Source organism: Diadema antillarum, unplaced genomic scaffold (genome assembly GCF_040938485.1).
Source record: "Diadema antillarum isolate AM-2024a unplaced genomic scaffold, OU_Dant_1.0 scf00000004, whole genome shotgun sequence".
Classification (NCBI taxonomy): domain Eukaryota; kingdom Metazoa; phylum Echinodermata; class Echinoidea; order Diadematoida; family Diadematidae; genus Diadema; species Diadema antillarum.
In genome coordinates, this window is record NW_027270893.1 from 1,455,009 (window position 1) to 1,476,104 (window position 21,096).

General features: G+C 38.6%; 1 protein-coding gene across 1 annotated transcript in view; it reads right to left on the bottom strand.

Moving 5' to 3' along the window:
* Positions 1–479: 479 nt before the first annotated feature.
* The window catches only part of LOC139745181 (cystathionine beta-synthase-like), a 45,624-nt gene continuing 25,007 nt past the window's right edge, over positions 480–21,096 (bottom strand). Inside the window, exons 6-13 of the mRNA XM_071655622.1 lie at positions 19,176–19,267; positions 15,990–16,200; positions 15,370–15,475; positions 11,596–11,673; positions 6,771–6,905; positions 5,926–6,034; positions 3,887–3,971; positions 480–3,132 (exon numbers count right to left, since the gene is read on the bottom strand). Coding sequence (XP_071511723.1) covers positions 3,011–3,132; positions 3,887–3,971; positions 5,926–6,034; positions 6,771–6,905; positions 11,596–11,673; positions 15,370–15,475; positions 15,990–16,200; positions 19,176–19,267 — 938 coding nt within the window. The 3' untranslated portion in view covers positions 480–3,010. The remainder of the gene's footprint in view (positions 3,133–3,886; positions 3,972–5,925; positions 6,035–6,770; positions 6,906–11,595; positions 11,674–15,369; positions 15,476–15,989; positions 16,201–19,175; positions 19,268–21,096) is intronic.

Genomic DNA, 21,096 nt, shown 5'->3' on the forward strand with positions numbered 1-21,096 from the left:
GCAAATTGTGTTTTTTCAATTAATTCATGTAAAGATTCATATTTTTAATTTAAATGGCTGAAATCAATTTATTTTAGTATAATTATGCTTCAAAACATGTGTATGACAAATTCTGCTGAAAAAAACAACAAAAACAAAAGTTTGAAAAAACAGAGAAATACATAAAAAATTGATAAAATAAAAAAAAATAAGAAATGAATTTTTATACTGATTTTTTTATGCACAAATGTTCAGAATGTAATTAGGACTATTTACACCAAAAATCAGCATTCCATAAGCTTTTATAAGCCAATTACAGACGAAAATGAGTCTTTTTTTGCATATATTTGCATAATCAATGAATTTAAATAGAAAATGCAAATTTTTTGAAAATTGAACTTAACAGTCTTGTAGATTACATCCGGCTTTATGTTCATGCAAAATTTTGCGGTGATTGCGCGATCAACGGCCGAGATCTGAAGGGGGGGGGGGGGGGGGGGAATTCAAGCTCGCTAAATAGCCCAGGTAAGTTAGGGTTAACCCATTCTTCTACATTTACATGTATACCTTCTTTTAAAAAAGGACACACAAAAAAAATCAAAAATACAGAAAAAAGGAACCAGGACAAACAAATATCCATGGCAAAAGAGCCCTGAATAACGTATCATTCAGGGTTGAAAAGTGAACACACACATGCTTCAATACAAGAGGATTGCACAAGAAGAAAACGCTTATTAAAATTGTACAAGCAGGACTTAACGGTAATGTTTTCACCTTGATAATATAAAGCCCTAAGTCCTGTAAAATGTTTTCACCATGGTGATATTAAGCCCAATCGGCAGATTTCCCAGAAAAATCGGGCTCGGTCAGTGTGCCGTTACACTTTCACTTTTCAACATATTGAGGCAATTAACATCTTTACCATTATTGCTACAATGTTAAAGCAGAAAATTCAATAAGAAATGAGCCTTGCTACGGCAGGAACAACTGCTTCAAGAGTCAACCCCTTCAGAAGTTCCTCATATTTTCATAAGATTAGAGGACAAAGGTTGTAAAAACATTCCTCATTTCAGCAAAGAAACGTTGGACAAGGTTTTCAAAAGAATCGTCTCACCTGCCCCCAAGTCAAAATATCTTTGAGGGTAGTGCACTATTTTATCTGCTAAAACCCAAACATCTTTGTTGGCAGTCTCTCTTGAAGCCAAATGCAGTCTCATTCACATCAAGACTCTCACAAAATGTAGCAGCAAATTCCATCTTCTCCCCTCATCACCTGACCCTGCCAGAAAATCCTCTTTATCACATACACTTGGTTCCATGACATTTGCTTCTGCGACAATTGCTGCTACGGAATATCTGCACGCTATTTAAAGCCAAACAAAATCTACCAAGAGACATAACCCTAACCCAAATCGTAATCCTCAAACCAAAATAAATCTAAAACCTTAATCACTAACCTAACCTTACGTCCTTTGAAGAAAATACAAGGTAAGACCAGAACAATCATCTAAGTGTGTCACCAAAAACTCATACCTCAGCAAGACTGGTCATGACCGACACAAGTCACTTGACTTGATACACCGCTACTACGCCCAGTGCACCATTTGTGATTTCACAAACTCCCCTCGGACTGCACTTATGGTTTCAACCATTGGCATTGCCAGCTCAACAGATTGTTACAAGAACTTGATGTTTTCTTTATATGGATAGTATGATCTGAACAGGCTCCAATATGGTAAAATTTGAATGCTATCATATCAGAAACAAAAGTTTTTTGTACCCCATTTGACTACAAGAGATATAATATTTTGGTGATGCTGAGACGAAATGAGTCTCTTTGCCATGCAGAAACAATTAAATACACACAAAAGAATTTATAACAATTTCAAGGCTGAAGTCTACCAATAAATATAAATACAATAAAAAGTGTATACTTTTAATAAACTTTTATACTGTCTACAACATAACCAAAATAGTTCAAAGTTCCATTGCGAGAATTGACTAGAACGCCATAAACTATTTTCCAGCTACACAACAGAGAACCTTTAACATGTTAATGTATGGAAGTTGAGCAAAAAAACAAAAGAGCATCACATACATGTACAGAGAGCCGCACAACAGAAATGTCCAACACTGATAGAATAACATAAAACATAAACACACATCTTCTTTCTTTTCTTTTTACTCTAGTATAATATATGTCATCCAAGGAATTATCAATCAGTACATACAATTGGAGTCTATAAATATATTTCCTATTCCGTACGGTCTCCTCAGATATGAACTGGATCGGACTGTAGATTTTCTTTTATCTGTGTAATATAATACTGACAGTACAATTTGGAGTGTGCTGAGTTTTGAAAGCAAGTAAGGAGTAGAGCAGCGTATAAAGTGTGCTGAATCACATTGTCTGGTAATAGCAAAGGATTGTTCGCATACAAAAGCGAAATTCAACACTTCCATTCATCATGCTTTTGCCAGCACGATACCAATATTCCTACCATGGAAATGTTTGGGATGTGGTGTATAGCTGTCGGCTGTGGTTCTATCTACAATTTGGGACGGGCTCATGCAACGTTGAGTAAATGTTCTGAAGTCCACAGAATGTTTTCGAAGAGGAATTGCATGGAATTTCACCAAGATCAGACTGCATTATTTTGATCATCCTTTTCAGGAATCGGTCCTCGGAGCTCTGTGGTCGTGCTGCTCCCCAAAACACTTGTTCTTTACCACACAGGACACCAGGAATGCCAACCTTGTTCAAACAGCAGTGGAGAATTCTGTGGGCTGAAAAGGCACGACATCTTTGAAGGAAAAAAGGGTAACCTTACCTTTCCTGCAATAGATATGAGTCGTAGTATATCAATCTGGGGGAAAAATAGTATGTTTCATGACAGCTGCTTTAATTTTTTGCCGAAAACAGTGAGGACAAAATGCTGCAATCACGCAGTTGGCATCTCTGAGAGAGCCACTGAATTGGTTTTAGGTGATTTGGGGGTGGTGGTGGTGGAGGCGGATCCTGTCTGCCCCCCTAGTGGTCGTTCTCCTCGACGTCGTTCTTGGGCTGGTTGTGAGTGATATGGTGGAGGAGGTCGATGCGGGTGGCGATGCCGAAGATCACTGACTTCTGGTTCGACGTCTCGCTCGCTGAATCTGAGTACACATACAAGAGATCACAATCACAGTTAGCTTCTCAAATATAACCAGTCTCTTTAACATTCAACGTCATTCACATTATGTAGCATCTTTATCACAAGGCTCTACATCTCAGATTATGGTACACAAATGTTCAAATATGCAGATATGCACTCTAAAAAAGTATTTTACATGGTAAAGAGGAACAGTTTGCAATCTTTCTTATTTTCCTGTAAAATCACTTTGAAGACTTTCAAGACAAATAAAACACAATATTTATCATGAATCTAAAAATGATACAAAAAAAAGATACAAGTAAACAAGATAACATTTGTACTTTTAATACTGGGGTATGTAAAAATCAATCAATTAATCAATCAACCAATCAATCAATCAATCAATCAGTCAGTCAGTCAATCAGTCAGTCAGTCAGTCAATCAATCAATCAATCAATCAATCAATCAATCAATCAATCAATCAATCAATCAATCAATCAATCAATCAATCAATCAGTCAGTCAGTCAGTCAATCAGTCAGTCAGTCAGTCAGTCAATCAATCAATCAACCAATCAATCAACCAACCAATCAATCAATCAATCAAATAGCATGTAAAGACAAATAAATGCCAAGAATTGTGGAGAATGGGTTAATCATAACGATCTCTATCTCGTCTAATTTGTCTCCATCTCGTAGGAACGGAATTTGAAAATCATATCATGTATCCAGAAAGAAGTCCAATGTAAAGTGGCGACAGAAGAAAGCTAGGACTCACAGATTCTCTGACCCTGGAGAACCAGTACAAAGTGATCATGATCCAGCACTCTTGAGAGCTCTCCTAGGGTGGTGTCAAGGGTCACCTGGGAGGGGGCAAGGAAAGAGGATTACAGATACACAATGTACATATTACATACACCAGTGATGCTGCAACATTTGCTCGTTCGTCAATTGCTCCGCGCTTATTTTTTTTTTTCCAAGGACGTAGGGTTAGGGTCAGGGCTGTGATAGGGATTTAGGTTTAGTTTGATGTGAGGATTGGGATTTAGGTTAGGGTTCTGCTTGTGGGTAGAATTTGTGTTTGGCTAAATACAGTGTAGAGTGCAAACATTTCATGGGAACTATTGTCGCAAGAGCAAATGTCATGGAAGCACATGCAACTGTACTAATCATGATGTATTTCATACTTGAATAGCATTATCAAAAGAAGTTTTCACAGACAACACATACATCCTTGAAATGACAAGTTTCTCAGTATCAGGTTTGATGGCAAAAATTTTGTTTTGACAAACCTGTAGACTCATCAAGACACACAAACAATGCATAAATCTGGGGATATTATCATCTGTACATATTTACACTGATAATCAAACTATGCCTCTATAAATGTGTCCATCTTTTCATCTATCTATTAATCTATTTGTGTATATAAAATATACATATCAATGTAATCTCATCAATCTGTATATTTTGAATGAGACATACAAATACAGTGTGTACGTATGCTTCAGAAAGGATGTTTATTTCCAAGTTTCTGTCATTTAAGAAGCACTGTTCAAACAAAGTTTTACGGATTCAAGCCATGACTTGTCTTTTAGGTAGGCTTCGGCTCCAGCCATCTGCCTAAATTCTAAACATCTAACACTGAACAGCCAAAAAAAAAGTTGCAATACCATTAATTTAGTGTTCCTTCATCATACACTGTTATCACCATGGTTGTCAAATGTTAACAAGAGGTATGTGTGAGACAACGTATTAAAGGGAGCAAAATAACTCGGATGGAGGGGGAGGGGGAATGAGGTCTAAAAAGGCAGATCTTGCATTTTCATTACAAACTGAAGCAATTTGATACATGGTATAACTTGCTAATGTGTTCCACATAGACTCACAAGTTATTTTCTGCCTTCTTTGAGATTCAATATATCTGATCAAGAATTTTCTACAGAGCTGAATTCCAGAACAACCCTTCTTGGGTAATGAGTGGAAAAAAAAACAAAAACGAAAAACAGCAACAAGCAAACAAACCGACTCACGTTTGAGCAGGTACTGGTATTCATTTCTCTATCAAACTTTTACAGATTAGGGCAAAAGCATGTGAAATGTGTGAAAGGCATGAGTCTCGCACTTGGTACATACAACTCGGTGACCCTCTCAACACACAATGGCTAGCCTCAGAAAAGAAATCCACACAGTGACATTTCAACCAACCAATGAATGGATGAATGAGTGAGTAAATGAATGAATAAGTGAGTAAATGAATGAATGAATGAATGAATGGATGGATGGATGGATGGATGGATGGATGGATGGATGGATGAATGGATAGATGGATGAATGAATGAATGCATGAATGCATGAATGAATGAATGAATGGATGGATGAATGGATGAACGAATGGATGGATGAATGGATGAATGAATGAATGAATGAATGAATGAATGAATGAATGAATGAATGAATGAATGAATGAATGAATGAATGAATGAATGGATGAATGAATGAATGAATGAATGAATGAATGGATAAATGAATGAATGAATGAATGAATGAATGAATGGATGGATGAATGGATGAATGAATGAATGCATGAATGAATGAATGAATGGATGGACGAATGGATGAATGAATGGATGAATGAATGGATGAATGAATGAATGAATGAATGAGTGAATGAATGAATGAATGAATGAATGGATGAATGAATGGATGAATGAATGGATGAATGAATGAATGAATGGATGGATGAATGAATGATATAAATCAATGCTGAATGGATTATCCAATACAATAATAATCACTGATTGCATGGTCACTAACCTTATGGAATTGCTTGTACAGGCAGTCCGCCACAGGCGTCGACGTCTTGACTTTTCCTGCTAACAGCTGGGACATGAGACTACCAAGCGTCACCACACCTTTCACATTCCTATAAACAATCAAGGAACAGAAAAGAAAAACACACTAGATATGAAATGTAAACAAGTCAGAACATTCCAGTAAAACCATACCTGGCATGTTGTCTTTTCCTAGAACTCCACAGCGAGTGGTGAGCTTCGAAGAGATCGTCACGGCAGGTTTATAATCTACTAGCAATGCATTACGATGGGTGGCTAATAAATCTGCCGTTTGTCGGCAATAAACTTTGAAATGATGACAAAGCATTAAAGATACTTCACTACAATTCAATTCTTTCCTGATTCATCATTGCACTTAGTTGCTGTCGGAAGAATTTTGCCTGTATGTGATTTTGCTGATTTCGAAATGAGATTAATATTCCTAAACAACACACGATTCATAGGTACAGAATGCAGTGTTTGTGCACTTTGGTGTCACATCACATCAAATGCACCAAAATTATTAGATAATTTAAGTTTTAGTAAAGAATGATAATGAGTTCTAGAAAATGTGTTGTTACAAGTATGTGTGTGTGTGTTAGTAAGCATTTTGTTTTTACTGTAGACATGAAACATATAATGTGGAGATATTTGCTCCATTTGTACATTAATCAAATGCATGTCAAATTTCCATTAAAAATTTTTATATATTCTGCTGACAAAAAGAAAATTAAGTTTGAACTTTATTGAAAAATCTGTGTGACAGAAATCTTCGTTACTGAATCTCACTGTTTTCGTTATGAGACACGTTTGTAGTATTGTTCTCACCCCGAGTCCTCGACGACGGGAAGCTGGTCAAAACCCTCCTTGTTCATGATGTCGATGGCATCCTGGCAGCTGACCGAGCTGAGGACGGTCAGTGGCATTCCCAGCTTCAGCATCGAGATGGGCTGCTTCCACCACCTGATGGTCAAGGGAACAACACAGAGAAGAAAATGACAGCAAGCCTGTCTGGTCAGTTGGAAAATGGACACATCACTGGTGATCAAATATACACGTATGATATCTGTATACATCTCCAGGGGCATTCACCTATACACACACAAACAATTATGTGACCGTGCATCACAAAACGAACAAAAAGTCGCACCCCCTGATTTCATGTGAGGACTCAAAAAGTAAGGGTCAACCAAGTCAATATTTAGTTTTCCATATTTTCCTTAAAGAGCTGCCCTTCTTCTACATTATTCTTAAGTTTAGGATCATGAAATGAAAAGGAAAGTGCATTTTATGGGTAGTTTTTCTACAACCCTTATTTGTAGAGTAGTAAGATCAGGTATTGTATGTCTTAGAGGCCCCTTTTCATTTCTTGATAACCCTTTGCACACTCTTCACTTTCAAGTCTGATAACTTTTGAAGGGATAATGCTACTGCTTTGAAAGTTCTCATTAATCATGGACAGAATGTGATAATAGAGCATGCTCAATTTCAATTTAATCTGATAATCCCTTCATTGTTGTTGCTCCAGTGGTTTACATCCTGTTCTCATCCCATTCATCGCACAGCTACAGCTGTGGCACGGTTTGGTAAAGATCAAGCCCTTGAATGGACAGATAGACCCTGTACTTCAGAGCCTCTTTTCTTGGTTCACACTTTTCCAGAGCGTGCGCTTTCTTTTCAATATTTAGATACCCGTAGTTTAGGAGAGTCCATTTGAAGTGAGTTATACATCATTTTAAAGCTTAGAGTCTGCTCTTTCAGAATCTGTCCTTAACTAAACAAGAGACCCGCGGGTCTAGCGCTCACCTGAGTATCGCAAGTTCACCTTTCACGCAGTCACTAATCTAAATTATTCACAGCTCTACCAAAATTTGACGAGGCATTCTCAAGTGGAAGATGAAAATGTACAATAAGGGCCTAATATTTTCAAGATTTCTTAATTTGGGGGAATTGGGGCCCCCTGGGGCCCTCTGGGTGGGGCATGGTGCCCAGTTTGATAAATTGAGATCCTGACCACCTAGGGATGCTACCTGCCAAGTTTGACAAAAATCCATCATGAGGTTTTCAGGAAGAAGATGAAAATGCACAATTCAGGCCTCCATTTGGACCCTTCCAACCACCCTACCCCCAAGAGGGGCACCCCTGGATCTCCTATGAACAAACTTGAAACTACAGTCATTAATGTACTCACTCATAGTATTATCTCAGCTCTATAACTTCTGATTCTAGAGAAGATTTTTAAAGATTCCTTCATTTGAGGGGTTTGGGCCCCCTGGGGGCCCCCTGGGCGGGGCATGGTGCCCATTTTAACAAATTGAGATCCTAACCCCCTAGGGATGCTACCTGCCAAGTTTGGTGAAAATGGGTCATGGGGTTCTCAAGAAGAAGATAAAAATGTACAATTTAGGCCCCATTAGGACCCCTCCTCACCCCCCCCCCCCCCCCCCCCCCCCCCGGGTCCCAAGGGGGGCACCCCTGATTCTGCCATGAACAAACTTGAAACTACAGTCATCAATGTGCTAACTCATAGTGTTAACCTAGCTCTATCACTTCTGGTTTTAGAGAAGAAGATTTTTGCGGATTCCTTAATTTTGGGGGGTTTGGGCCCCCTGGGGGCCCCCTGGGTGGGTCATGGTGCCCATTTTAACAAATGGAGTTCCTAACCCCCTAGGGATGTTACCTGCCAAGTTTGGTGAAAATGGGTCATGGAGTTCTCAAGAAGAAGATGAAAATGTACAATTTAGGCCCCATTAGAACCCTTCCCCACCCCCCTCCCCTGGGTCCCAAGGGGGGCACCCCTGATTCTGCCATGAACAAACTTGAAACTACAGTCATCAATGTACTAACTCATAGTATTAACTTAGCTCTATCACTTCTGGTTCTAGAGAAGAAGCTTTTTACAGATTCCTTAATTTTGGGGGGTTTGGGCCCCCCTGGGGGCCCCCTGGGTGGGGCATGGTGCCCATTTTAACAAATTGAGTTCCTAACCCCCTAGGGATGCTACCTGCCAAGTTTGATGAAAATCGGTCATGGGGTTTTCAAGAAGAAGATGAAAATGTAAAAAGTTTACGCACGACGCACGACGCACGACGGACGACGCACGACGGACGACGGACGACGGACGACGGACGACGGACGACGGACGCCGGACGAAGGGCGATCGCAATAGCTCACTTGAGCCTTTGGCTCAGGTGAGCTAAAAATCCATGTCTGATGACTTTTTATTTGTTTTGTGATGCAGGGTCACATACTTGTATACTGGAGACGCAGGATGTTTTATGAGATTTCTTAATTTTTGCCAGTAAGGAGCTATTTGTTAATCTAACAATATGTGAAATTATGAACTGTGATCATGACATGCATGTGATGTGTATGCGTACATTTCCCCCACCATGACAGTACTCCATAATCATAAATTTACCACTCCCTATTAACATTGTCACGAGAATTCAATATGCAAATAAATTAGACTCGCTAAACATATGGCGCGTAGATGAATTTCACTTCAGAGCACTTTTAAACTTATGGCGGCCATAACTGGAGGGCTTCCAAAGAAGAATAAAAACACTTTCAATGGGTCATGCCATGAGCCAGGTGCAATGTAATATCAGCGCATGAATCATCTTTTGTTGGGCCTACTGGGGCCGCCGGTTAGAAATTAACCCTAACTAGGCCGGGGGGGCCTCCGAGGCCCCCCCTCGACGTTCCGCGCGATGTATCGCAATCGCAAAACGCTATCGCCGCGACGTTTCATGACTTTTTTCTTTCGAGTCTCGCGCATCTTTTGACACCAAATTTGCGACGCCCGGGCGCGCGGTTCCGAAGTACGCATAAATATGTACATGCATGTCAGACCAAAAATTGCTCAAAAACGTGAATTCGTGTACAATCTCAATGCAAACTGTGCTTGCAGGCAAATTTCATAAAAGCATGATTATTTGGGTGTTTTATTGATTAAAATCAATGAATAACATATTTTCTTGTTTGGAGCGATGTCGCGAACAAATTTCATCGAAAAAACAAAGAAAAACATAAAGTCTAAAAACAAAGAAATACTTAAGAATTTTTTCTGATATCACAATTTTGTTTATTACATTTGCTAAGGACACTAAAAAGAATATTTACACAAAAAATGTGCCTGTTTTGAGCTTTATTTTGTGATTTATACCAAATAGCCTGATTTCATGCATCATTATGCATAAATCAGCATAATTTAGCATAAATGATAATTTTTTTGAAAAGTTAACTTCATAGTATTTTAGATTACATCATAGGCAATGTGTGTGCCAATTTTCGTCGCGATCGCGCGGTCGACTGCCGAGATCTGGAGGGGGGGCCTGGGAGGCCCCCCCCCCAGCTCTATCAACTACCTAAATAGCCCGGCCTAGTTACAGCTGTAGGGTTAACATGAAAAAACACTACCCAAACCAAATTGGTCTATACACACCCCGTTCAGACTGTCCCCCATCTCCCGGGGGAAGGGGGAGAGAAACACACATCCCCCGGTGTGCGGGAGATGGGCACCGGGGGATGTGTGGGCTAGGTCATCGTCGTGGTAACGTAAGGCACGCCCGCATATGCTAGCGCGGGAAATGCAATTACCTTGAAGCTAGTTAGCCGAGCACAGTATATACGGTACGGTAATAATATTGGCACAGAACAATTGCATGGCGATCACTGTTGAATTGTCGAACTTGATAACGGGCTTGTTACATCGAAGATGGATGAGAGTGGGATTGTATTATTACTCGGATTGATTAGCTTCATGCTAATGAAGATTGTCAGTAGTTTTAAACTGAGACAATTATACAATTTGAAGCGTAGCAGACAACGTTTCCAGTGGATGATTGTAACCTTATTATTGGCAAAAGTCAACAATTTAACCTGAAATCGCGGTGTATGACATGTACAGAAGCACCGTTGCACTGGCCTGGATGGAGCTGTAGTCATGAAATTGTTTACGTTTACCATAGTCGACCTGAGCGGAAGCAGTTCTCTCAACACCACATTTTGCGCATGCGCACTTATGATTAAAACAGGCGCGCAATCTCGGATTAAGAGCCAAGGTCGCTCTTCCTTCGAAAAACCCGGAGGATAGAACCGGGAGACGGGGGACAGAAGAGCAGAGCGTCCAGACTGTCGATTTTCCGGGGGATGTCCCGGGTACTGGGGGACAGTCTGAACGGGGGGTATGTGTGCTACTCTGCAGGTCTGCCAACCTCTGCAAACCAAAAACATAATCATACATACAGACAAAAAAAAAAAGAGAAAGAAATAAAAAAGACAGATAAAAAATACACTACATTTCAAAGGCAAAAGTTGTATATTGGTTGAAATATCACATCACACATTCAAGGTAACTCTAATAAAATTTAAAGTATCATCTTCAAAGCATACAATGTATCCTCCTATATTTGAATAGACTAAAAAATATTGAAAATTATCAACAACAAAAAAGATAACACACACACACACACACACACACACACACTAGTTGGCAGCCCTGCGGTGCGGGTAAATAATTGAAATTACTGACATCAGAAACAACAAAAAAGAGTACTTAATCACACACAATGGACACATTTCTGCCCCCTCCCCATATTTGGACTGCCTCCCAGTCAACTTCCTCCTTTGGTTTCCTGTTGCCTCTTACCAGTGCTGAGGTGTGTTGTCCACATGCTTGTCCAAGAAACTTTTCTTCACCATCCATTCATCTGATAGAAACTTGGTCCTGACGAAGGGGTGGGGAGAGAAAAGGAGGCACGAGTGGCATAAGAAAAGGAGATACAGTCAAACCTGCCTTAGCGGCCACCTGTCTATAGCGGCCACTGAAAAATCTCCCCGAGAGAAAAGCCCTGTGTATAGCGGCCACCTGTCTAATGTGGCCAGCGGCCACAAATTTTGTTTCCCGCAGTAGATTTTAACCTGTCTATAGCGTCCACAGACCCGGTAATTCAGAGTGTTTTTCTGATATGTGGCCGTGCCAGTCATTCATGGGCAACGTTCAGTGATCGCCACCGCTGGATTCATCACTTATTCAGTCATAATAATGCACTAGTGTTAAGCTTTCTTCACGACTGTACAACATGCTACTGTGCAACAATAAACACCAGCATTGTTCAATGCATGAAACACACCTACTGTATGTGCATATGTACGCATGTACATGTACACTAAAGTACTTAAAGATGTATACAACGATGATACATGTACATGTATAGGCAATGCACACGTATAGTTGGATAACCTGCCTATAGCGGCCACCTGTCTATAACGGCCACTTTTTTCATTTCCCTTGGGTGGCCGCTATAGACAGGTTTGACTGTAGTTGCTAAAAGAGTTCATATAAGTTCAAAAACTTTAATACTGGCCTACAAAACGTGTTGATAGAACAAGAGATTCAAGTATTAATCCACTTGTACATTGTATGTACTGAGAATTACTGCATATATTCTTTGATGTTGCCAAAAGGAAGACATTTTAATCATGTAGCTACCATCTATATATTGTACTTTTGCTGAAACATGTTGCAGAGTTTATAGGGCATATATTGGAATTTTACATGTGTGGCACTCAGTACAATGCAAAACTTCTGAGATAAATACAACTGCTTCATATGGCTTCGTGTCTAGTGGACATAAAGTCTAACAGCAATCACAAAATGTAACATGTTATTCTTTAATAGAAAACACAAACTTTGATTGACAAATTCATGCAAACAAATGCATTTTCATAGCTAAATGACAAAGCAAACACACTCATATTTAGTAGCTGTTTGTTTTGTGACATTTTACTTCTGATCATAACATCTAATAGTTTGTGTCTGTCGCAACAGACAAGTGCAGGCATGTTTCCGCCCACAGTATTATAGCTCCAGTTGGTTTTAAATACGCGTCGTAATGCTATATCCTTCATTGCCAGATGTGTTTAAGGGTCCTGAGATAAGTCAAAGTGCTCAACTTCTGCAAAACACATCACAATTTTAATAGTAAACTAACAAACAAGTCAACAATAGTTTATGATATCATCTATGGATGGAATATGATTCACTCAGATGATTATCTATAAAGTAGAGATAATAAGCTCTGTGGGAAATGCAAGCAAAATGGGAGGTTTTTCTCAACTGGAGGATTATATCCCACCCCCCCCCCCCATCTCTCTCTCTCTCTTTCCTTAACCGTCTATTCCACGAGCATCATGTTGGACCACCTTGTTTTCTTTTATTGTATTAATTAATATTATTCATTATCGGTCGCCAAACAGTCATGCTTTGCGGCCACCTGTCTATAATGGTCACTTTTTCATTTCCCTTGGGTGGCCGCTATAGACAGGTTTGACTGTAGTTGCTAAAAGAGTTCATATAAGTTCAAAAACTTCAAGTATTATTCCACTTGTACATTGTATGTACTGAGAAGTACTGCATAATTTATATTCTTTGATGTTGCCAAAAGGAAGACAATCACTTGTATGTAGCTACCATCTATATATTGTACTTTTGCTGAAACATGTTGCAGAGTTTATAGGGGCATACAGTATATTGGAAGTTTACAAGTGTGGCACTCAGTACAATGCAAAACTTCTGAGATAAATACAACTGCTCCATATGGCTTCGTGTCTAGTGGACATACATTTTAACAGCAATCACAAAATGTAACATGTTATTCTTTAACAGAAAACACAAACTTTGATTGACAAATTCATGCAAACAAATGCATTTTCATAGCTAAATGACAAAGCAAACACACTCATATTTAGTAGCTGTTTGTTTTGTGACATTTTACTTCTGATCATAACATCTAATAGTTTGTGTCTGTCGCAACAGACAAGTGCAGGCATGTTTCCGCCCACAGTATTATAGCTCCAGTTGGTTTTAAATAAGCGTCGTAATGCTATATCCTTCATTGCCAGATGTGTTTAAGGGTCCTGAGATAAGTCAAAGTGCTCAACTTCTGCAAAACACTTCACAATTTTAATAGTAAACTAACAAACAAGTCAACAATAGTTTATGATATCATCTATGGATGGAATATGATTCACTCAGATGATTATCTATAAAGTAGAGATAATAAGCTCTGTGGGAAATGCAAGCAAAATGGGAGGTTTTTCTCAACTGGAGGATTATATCCCACCCCCCCCCCCCCATCTCTCTCTCTCTCTTTCCTTAACCGTCTATTCCACGAGCATCATGTTGGACCACCTTGTTTTCTTTTATTGTATTAATTAATATTATTCATTATCGGTCGCCAAACAGTCACGCTTTGCGGCCACCTGTCTATAATGGTCACTTTTTCATTTCCCTTGGGTGGCCGCTATAGACAGGTTTGACTGTAGTTGCTAAAAGAGTTCATATAAGTTCAAAAACTTCAAGTATTATTCCACTTGTACATTGTATGTACTGAGAAGTACTGCATAATTTATATTCTTTGATGTTGCCAAGGGGAAGACAATCACTTGTATGTAGCTACCATCTATATATTGTACTTTTGCTGAAACATGTTGCAGAGTTTATAGGGGCATACAGTATATTGGAAGTTTACAAGTGTGGCACTCAGTACAATGCAAAACTTCTGAGATAAATACAACTGCTCCATATGGCTTCGTGTCTAGTGGACATACATTTTAACAGCAATCACAAAATGTAACATGTTATTCTTTAACAGAAAACACAAACTTTGATTGACAAATTCATGCAAACAAATGCATTTTCATAGCTAAATGACAAAGCAAACACACTCATATTTAGTAGCTGTTTGTTTTGTGACATTTTACTTCTGATCATAACATCTCATAGTTTGTGTCTGTCGCAACAGACAAGTGCAGGCATGTTTCCGCCCACAGTATTATAGCTCCAGTTGGTTTTAAATAAGCGTCGTAATGCTATATCCTTCATTGCCAGATGTGTTTAAGGGTCCTGAGATAAGTCAAAGTGCTCAACTTCTGCAAAACACTTCACAATTTTAATAGTAAACTAACAAACAAGTCAACAATAGTTTATGATATCATCTATGGATGGAATATGATTCACTCAGATGATTATCTATAAAGTAGAGATAATAAGCTCTGTGGGAAATGCAAGCAAAATGGGAGGTTTTTCTCAACTGGAGGATTATATCCCCCCCCCCCATCTCTCTCTCTCTCTTTCCTTAACCGTCTATTCCACGAGCATCATGTTGGACCACCTTGTTTTCTTTTATTGTATTAATTAATATTATTCATTATCGGTCGCCAAACAGTCACGCTTTGCGTTTATTCTTGGCAATCATTCTGTATGCAAATTAAGGGCTTCATGACACTTGCTCCCATGAAATAGCTGCACGCTAAGCCAAACATAAATTCGAAACACAAACATAACCCTAACCCTAACTCTAATTCTCACAACAAAACTAACTTTCACTGTCCAGCCCCACCTCTTGGCTTGGATACTCACATGTAGTTTCTGACCGAGTCTGCCAGGATGACCACACAGCGCTGTCCGGCCTTCAGTGTCTTGGCCACCTCCAGAGCCGCCCACATGGACCCACCGCTGCTGCCCCCTGGTGTCATGGCAACCAGCAACAAAAAGTTTTAAGGGAAGGTTCCATGAGTGAAGGTTACAACTGATCTCACTGAGTCAAAGAAGGAAGCACTATTAAAGTTTTGTTTTATTTTGTTTCATTTTGTTTTTCTACAGAAGAAATATTGTAATTTATTCTAATGTAATGCAAGAGGTACACAAGAAAAGTCAAGAAAATGAAAAATTGGCATTCAAGTGTAGTAAACTCCATTTTATCTATCTTCACTCCTTTAGGGAGATTTGTTTTATAATTCATATAATTGAAAAGTGATCTAAGTGGATACCACAATCATAGCACATGATGTTTTTCATCTTTAGTTTACAGGGTATTATTGTCCTTACAGACAGGTCCAGGACAAAAACTGTGACACGGACAAAAACTGTGACACTGCAATAAAACACCTGTTTTGATTTAATGGAATCACCCGGCCACACATCTTTTGCCTGGGCTACAAGGAATCTTCCACTGGGAATAGGGGGGAGATTTAACTCACCACAGAGGAGCCCCTCTTCCCTGATGAGCCTTCTGGACATGATGAAGGAGTCCTTGTCCGAAGTCTTGATCCACACGTCCACCACTGACCGGTCCAGGACAGTGGGGACAAAGTCGTAGCCCGTGCCCTCCACCTCGTACGAGGTCACTGTGGTCTCGTTAAGTTTCTCTGGCTGGGCTAAGATGGAGCCCTCCGGATCCACACCGACCACCTACAGTGACGGTGAGGCAATGGAGGAATAAAGGATGAAGATGAGTTATTGATATACTGAACAACTTCTATAAACTGTTATTTTCATATGATGCAATATTTGGTACCCTGGGGTACCGCATGAAAATTCACTATTTTGTTGAATAATTTTCTTTTCAGCACTTTTCTTGTTTGTGATTGTGCAACAATTAATGCATGCAAATAATGACTTTTTTTTTCTCTCATTTACATGCTCTGTTGTACTCTTCGCTGTTTAAAACTTGACAAATATGGAAGGAAAATCAGTATTGCTATCGTTATCGCCAGGCCGATTTATGCTGGTGCTGATAAGAAAATAGTAACTATGACAATATTGTACAACTGTATGATAATGGACATGAGATGGCACTACACAACGCCATACCCCGGGTTACGATGGTACCACAGTGTACGGCGTGACAAATCATATACAGATATTTTAAGTAGGTCATGGACATTTTCGTAAGATGCTATCTTCGCGAATTGACAAGGAAGCTAACAGAAGTACACAACTACACCAGTGCAAGGAAGACATTTTTGCATGCTGTTACATTCGTAGTCCAACAGTGATTTGTAAAACTTGCAGAAATGACACCCTCAAAAAAAGATAACAGCTTACAGTACTGAGTACATTATACAGAGCAGGAGTGTTTAAAAGACAAATATATGTGATGCATCATCACAAAAGGCATATATTTTCAAGAAAAATAATTTTGAGATTTTTGGCAATAAATTTGCCAGAGGCTAAGCTTTAAAAGTCATACATAATTTGCACTACTACATTACAAGGACAATATGGTTAAAAAGAATAGGTTTAGAAAACTGTAAATGTTACAATGGAAAAGTCAGCTTTATGCACATTCTTTTTCCTTGCATGATCTCTGACTTTATACAGGTAATGTAATGATGCACCACATACAAATAAAATAGACTCATATAGATAGATAGATAGATAGGTAGATAGATAGATAGATAGATAGATACACGTAGATAGATAGATGGATGGATGGATGGATGGATGGATGGATAGATGGATAGATGGATAGATGGATAGATAGATAGATAGATAGATAGATAGATAGATAGACAGATAGATAGATAGATAGATAGATAGATCTGACAGACAGATAGATAGATAGTTATTAGATGGATGGATGGATAGATAGATAGATACATGTAGATAGATAGATATGACAGACAGATAGATATATAGATAGAATCAGAGAGAGTGTGTGTGTGTGTGTGTGTGTGTGTGTGGGTGAGAGAAAAAAAATGAGTAAGGAAATAGAGACAAGACAGACTGAGAGAGAGAGAAAAAAAAGAAGGGTAATGAAAAGATGGGTGAGAGTGAGAGAAAATATGAGCCCCACAGTCTTGTGTTCATCAGAGTATAGCATGTTCATCTTGCCCACAGAGGCATTTTCAAAGAGATGAAAATGTATATAAACTGAACCCCAACTTGGCAACCTGGATCTGCCATGAGGAAATAAAAACTACAGTCACTAAATTCTACTGCACTATTAAAGCTCTATTACTTTTGTTCTTGAGAAACAGATCTTAAAGGCATAATTTACCATTTATGACACAAAAACCCAGTATCAGTGCTTCAAAATAGTTCTAAATTGTGAGTTAGGTATAGAATCAACCAATGCAAAAATTTTAACCAGTACCATTGAATAATGTTAAATATTGTTAAATGACCAAATGTAAAATAAAAATTTTTCAGGTTAAACTGTTTACAGTAATGATTTCATGAGAAAAATAGTGATATCTTCTTACATTTTAGGCTTTATGGCAAAAATTTTATATGGTGGGATGTTTTGTGATACAACTGACTTTATACACATATGCATCAAAAGTGATATTTTGAACATTTTGAAAATCACTGCTCCCAAAGGTAAAAACAGGACCTTTAATTTGGGTGCTTTTATCATTTTGTGTTTGCCTGTTGACGTTTGCATAATGTCTCCGTGTGTGTATATGTGTCTGTGGCGCATGAATGTCAGGTACACTATTCATAAAAGGATTTTTTTTTTTACTAAGTACAGTAACATCAAAGTGAATGCTTTTTTTTTTTTTTATTGTTTGAATGTAAGTGAATAAATAGCATTAAAAAAAAAATTGTGCAGGTAAGTGCAAGCACAAAGAAAGTATTTTTGTGTGCATATATAAAAGTCTCAGTGTGTGTCTGTATCTGTGGATACGTGCGTGTGGGTGTGTGTGTGGGTGTGCGTGTGGGTGTGTGTGGGTGTGCGTGTGGGTGTGCGTGTGGGTGTGCGGGTGTGTGTGTGCTTATACAGCAGACAACCACTTCCCCCAATGAGCCCTGTGACACTCATTATTCCGATCAGCCTCCTGTCTGTACTACATCTTCCTTCCTAGTGGTCTACATTTCACCCGGCTCTATTCATGGAAATGGCACCCACCAGAGTTCAATCAGGGCATCATGGCATTCATGCATGGAATTTTCCATCATTACACTGTTGTACTCCCCCATGCTCTGAGAATCCATGTCGTTTTTTTTTAGTCCCTCATGGAAAATTTCCGTCATCAACAGCATTCATGACGGCCAAAGAATTAGAGATTTGAAGTACATACGTGTATCTTATGAGAAACATAATGGTATTGTAGGCATTAAGGGGAAATTCCCAATAAACATTCACACATACACAAACACACACACACACACACACACAAATACCAGGTAAATATATAAAATTTAAAAAATGAGGGTTATGTGAGATGATTCAATCTCCTAAGTATAAGAGTTCTATTTGATAGTCTGAAAGTGAATAGAACATTAACAGAAAAAATAATCACTAGTAAAATGGCATGATTGTATAATTATGCAAAAAACAATCTTTGCACATTATATGAACATAATCATTCATTTAGAATGGATTTTCAGTTCCCAAGTGGTGTACTTCTTTTCTTTCCCATGTATTTCTGGTCACTCACCTTGATGTGTGGGTTCTTCTCCTTCAGCTTCCGTCCTATTCCAGACACTGTCCCACCTGTCCCAGCTCCACACACTACCATGTCTATCTTTCCTGGATAGGTTTAGATACAAAAGAATAGCAACACTTAGCGATAGTAGTAGTAGCACCAGCAATAGTAGCAGTAGAAGTAGCAGTAGCAGTGTAGTAGTAGCAGTAGTAGTAATGGTAGTAGTGGTAGTAGTAGTAGCAGTAGTAGTAGTAGCAGCAGTAATGGTATTAGCAGTAGCACTAGAAGTAAAACTAACATTATTGTCATTTAATTACAGCATTGTTACAATCACCTACGAACTGAATATGACCACTATCATAATCTATATAGTCACTACAATTCATACAGCTCTAAATATCGATATTACAAAGTAGACATAAATTATATGTAGTCTGTTCCTCACACTAACAATATTCATTATTTCCATTTTAGGTTTGTGCTTTTCTGTGCTAGCAAGCTTTCATGTCTAAATTCCATAGCCTTGCTTTCCATGCTAGCACCCCCCCCCCAAAAAAAAAAAAAAAAAAAAAATTCTCTTCCAACTTCATCATACAGTCAAAGCTGTCTATAGCGGCCACCTAAGGGAGACAAAAAAAGTGGCCGTTGTAGACAGGTGGCCCCTATAGACAGGGTCTTTAACACGGCTTTTCTATTGCAGGGAATCAAATCTAGTGGTTGTATACGGCAGGTGGCTACTACAGACAGGTGGTCACTATGGCAGGATTGACTGTAATTTCTTTTTCTCCATAAGTTTACAAATTGCAGCAAGATGAATGGATTGTATTATCATGTGTTACACAGAAGTCACAATTATGTTGATTTTAATCCTTCTTCTTCTAGAGTCACCTGACAGAGATGACACGGAGGCGGCTTTGCGACTACCCGTATCATCCCCTTAGCTGGACTGTAGAAAGGTTGAAGCGATAGAGAAGAGGGAGAAATATAATATCATCGCTCGGGCAACAAGACCTCGTATCTACAAAATGATAAATGTTCAGGAGAGCAAAAAAGAAAAAAAAAATGGCAGCCAAAGCACTATAACAGATGGGATAGCTTTTCCTTTTGACTTGGTAACTCCGTTTTCGGGGGTAAGACAACTAGGATTTGGAAAGGATAAAAACTGATTATCTGACCATTAATCCAAAACAGTCATTTTCACAAAAATTTGAGATACAACGTCTTGTCATCCCAGCAATGATATGTACATGTATTGCTCTTCTTCAATTACTTTTGATGTCCACTTTATGAGCAAATTGGAATCTAAAAAAAAAAAAGATGTGAACTTTGATGGTTCAAGCCCATTTTCAAAAAGACAAATTATAAAGACGCATTTTTTTTTAAAATCCCTCCAAAAAGTATCAAGGGTATTCCATGCAGATAATTCATGATCGTAGCTCAAATCAATACGGTCCTAGTGAGTACAGCTTTTTTTTTTTTTTTTTAATGGCTTTTGCACATGGATCATTTTCAAAAGCTCTCCCTCCATTAAACGCAAATAACTTGAAATTGGAAAAAAAGACGAGGAAGAAAGAAATGGAGAGCATTGCTATGATGGTTACTTAGCAGAGAAACATTGTACTATCTTTTTTTTTTTTTTCAGGTTTACACCTAATTTAAAGAAAGAGATATATAAAATTTCAACTGTTACGTACAGTAACAAGTTTAATATACCTGGTACATAATCGAGAATTGTTTGCCTCTGACAGTGGTGTTACGGGGAAACTCTAGATCATTAGGTTTCAAATGTTTATCCACTGTTTGACATACCCATGTTGATAGGGTACAGATTGTGATATTGACAGTTTATCTCTAGGAATGATTTCAAGAAGGAAGCAAGAAGATTAGAGCCATAGATGATTTCTCCACTTGACATAGCTAATAAACTGGGGCA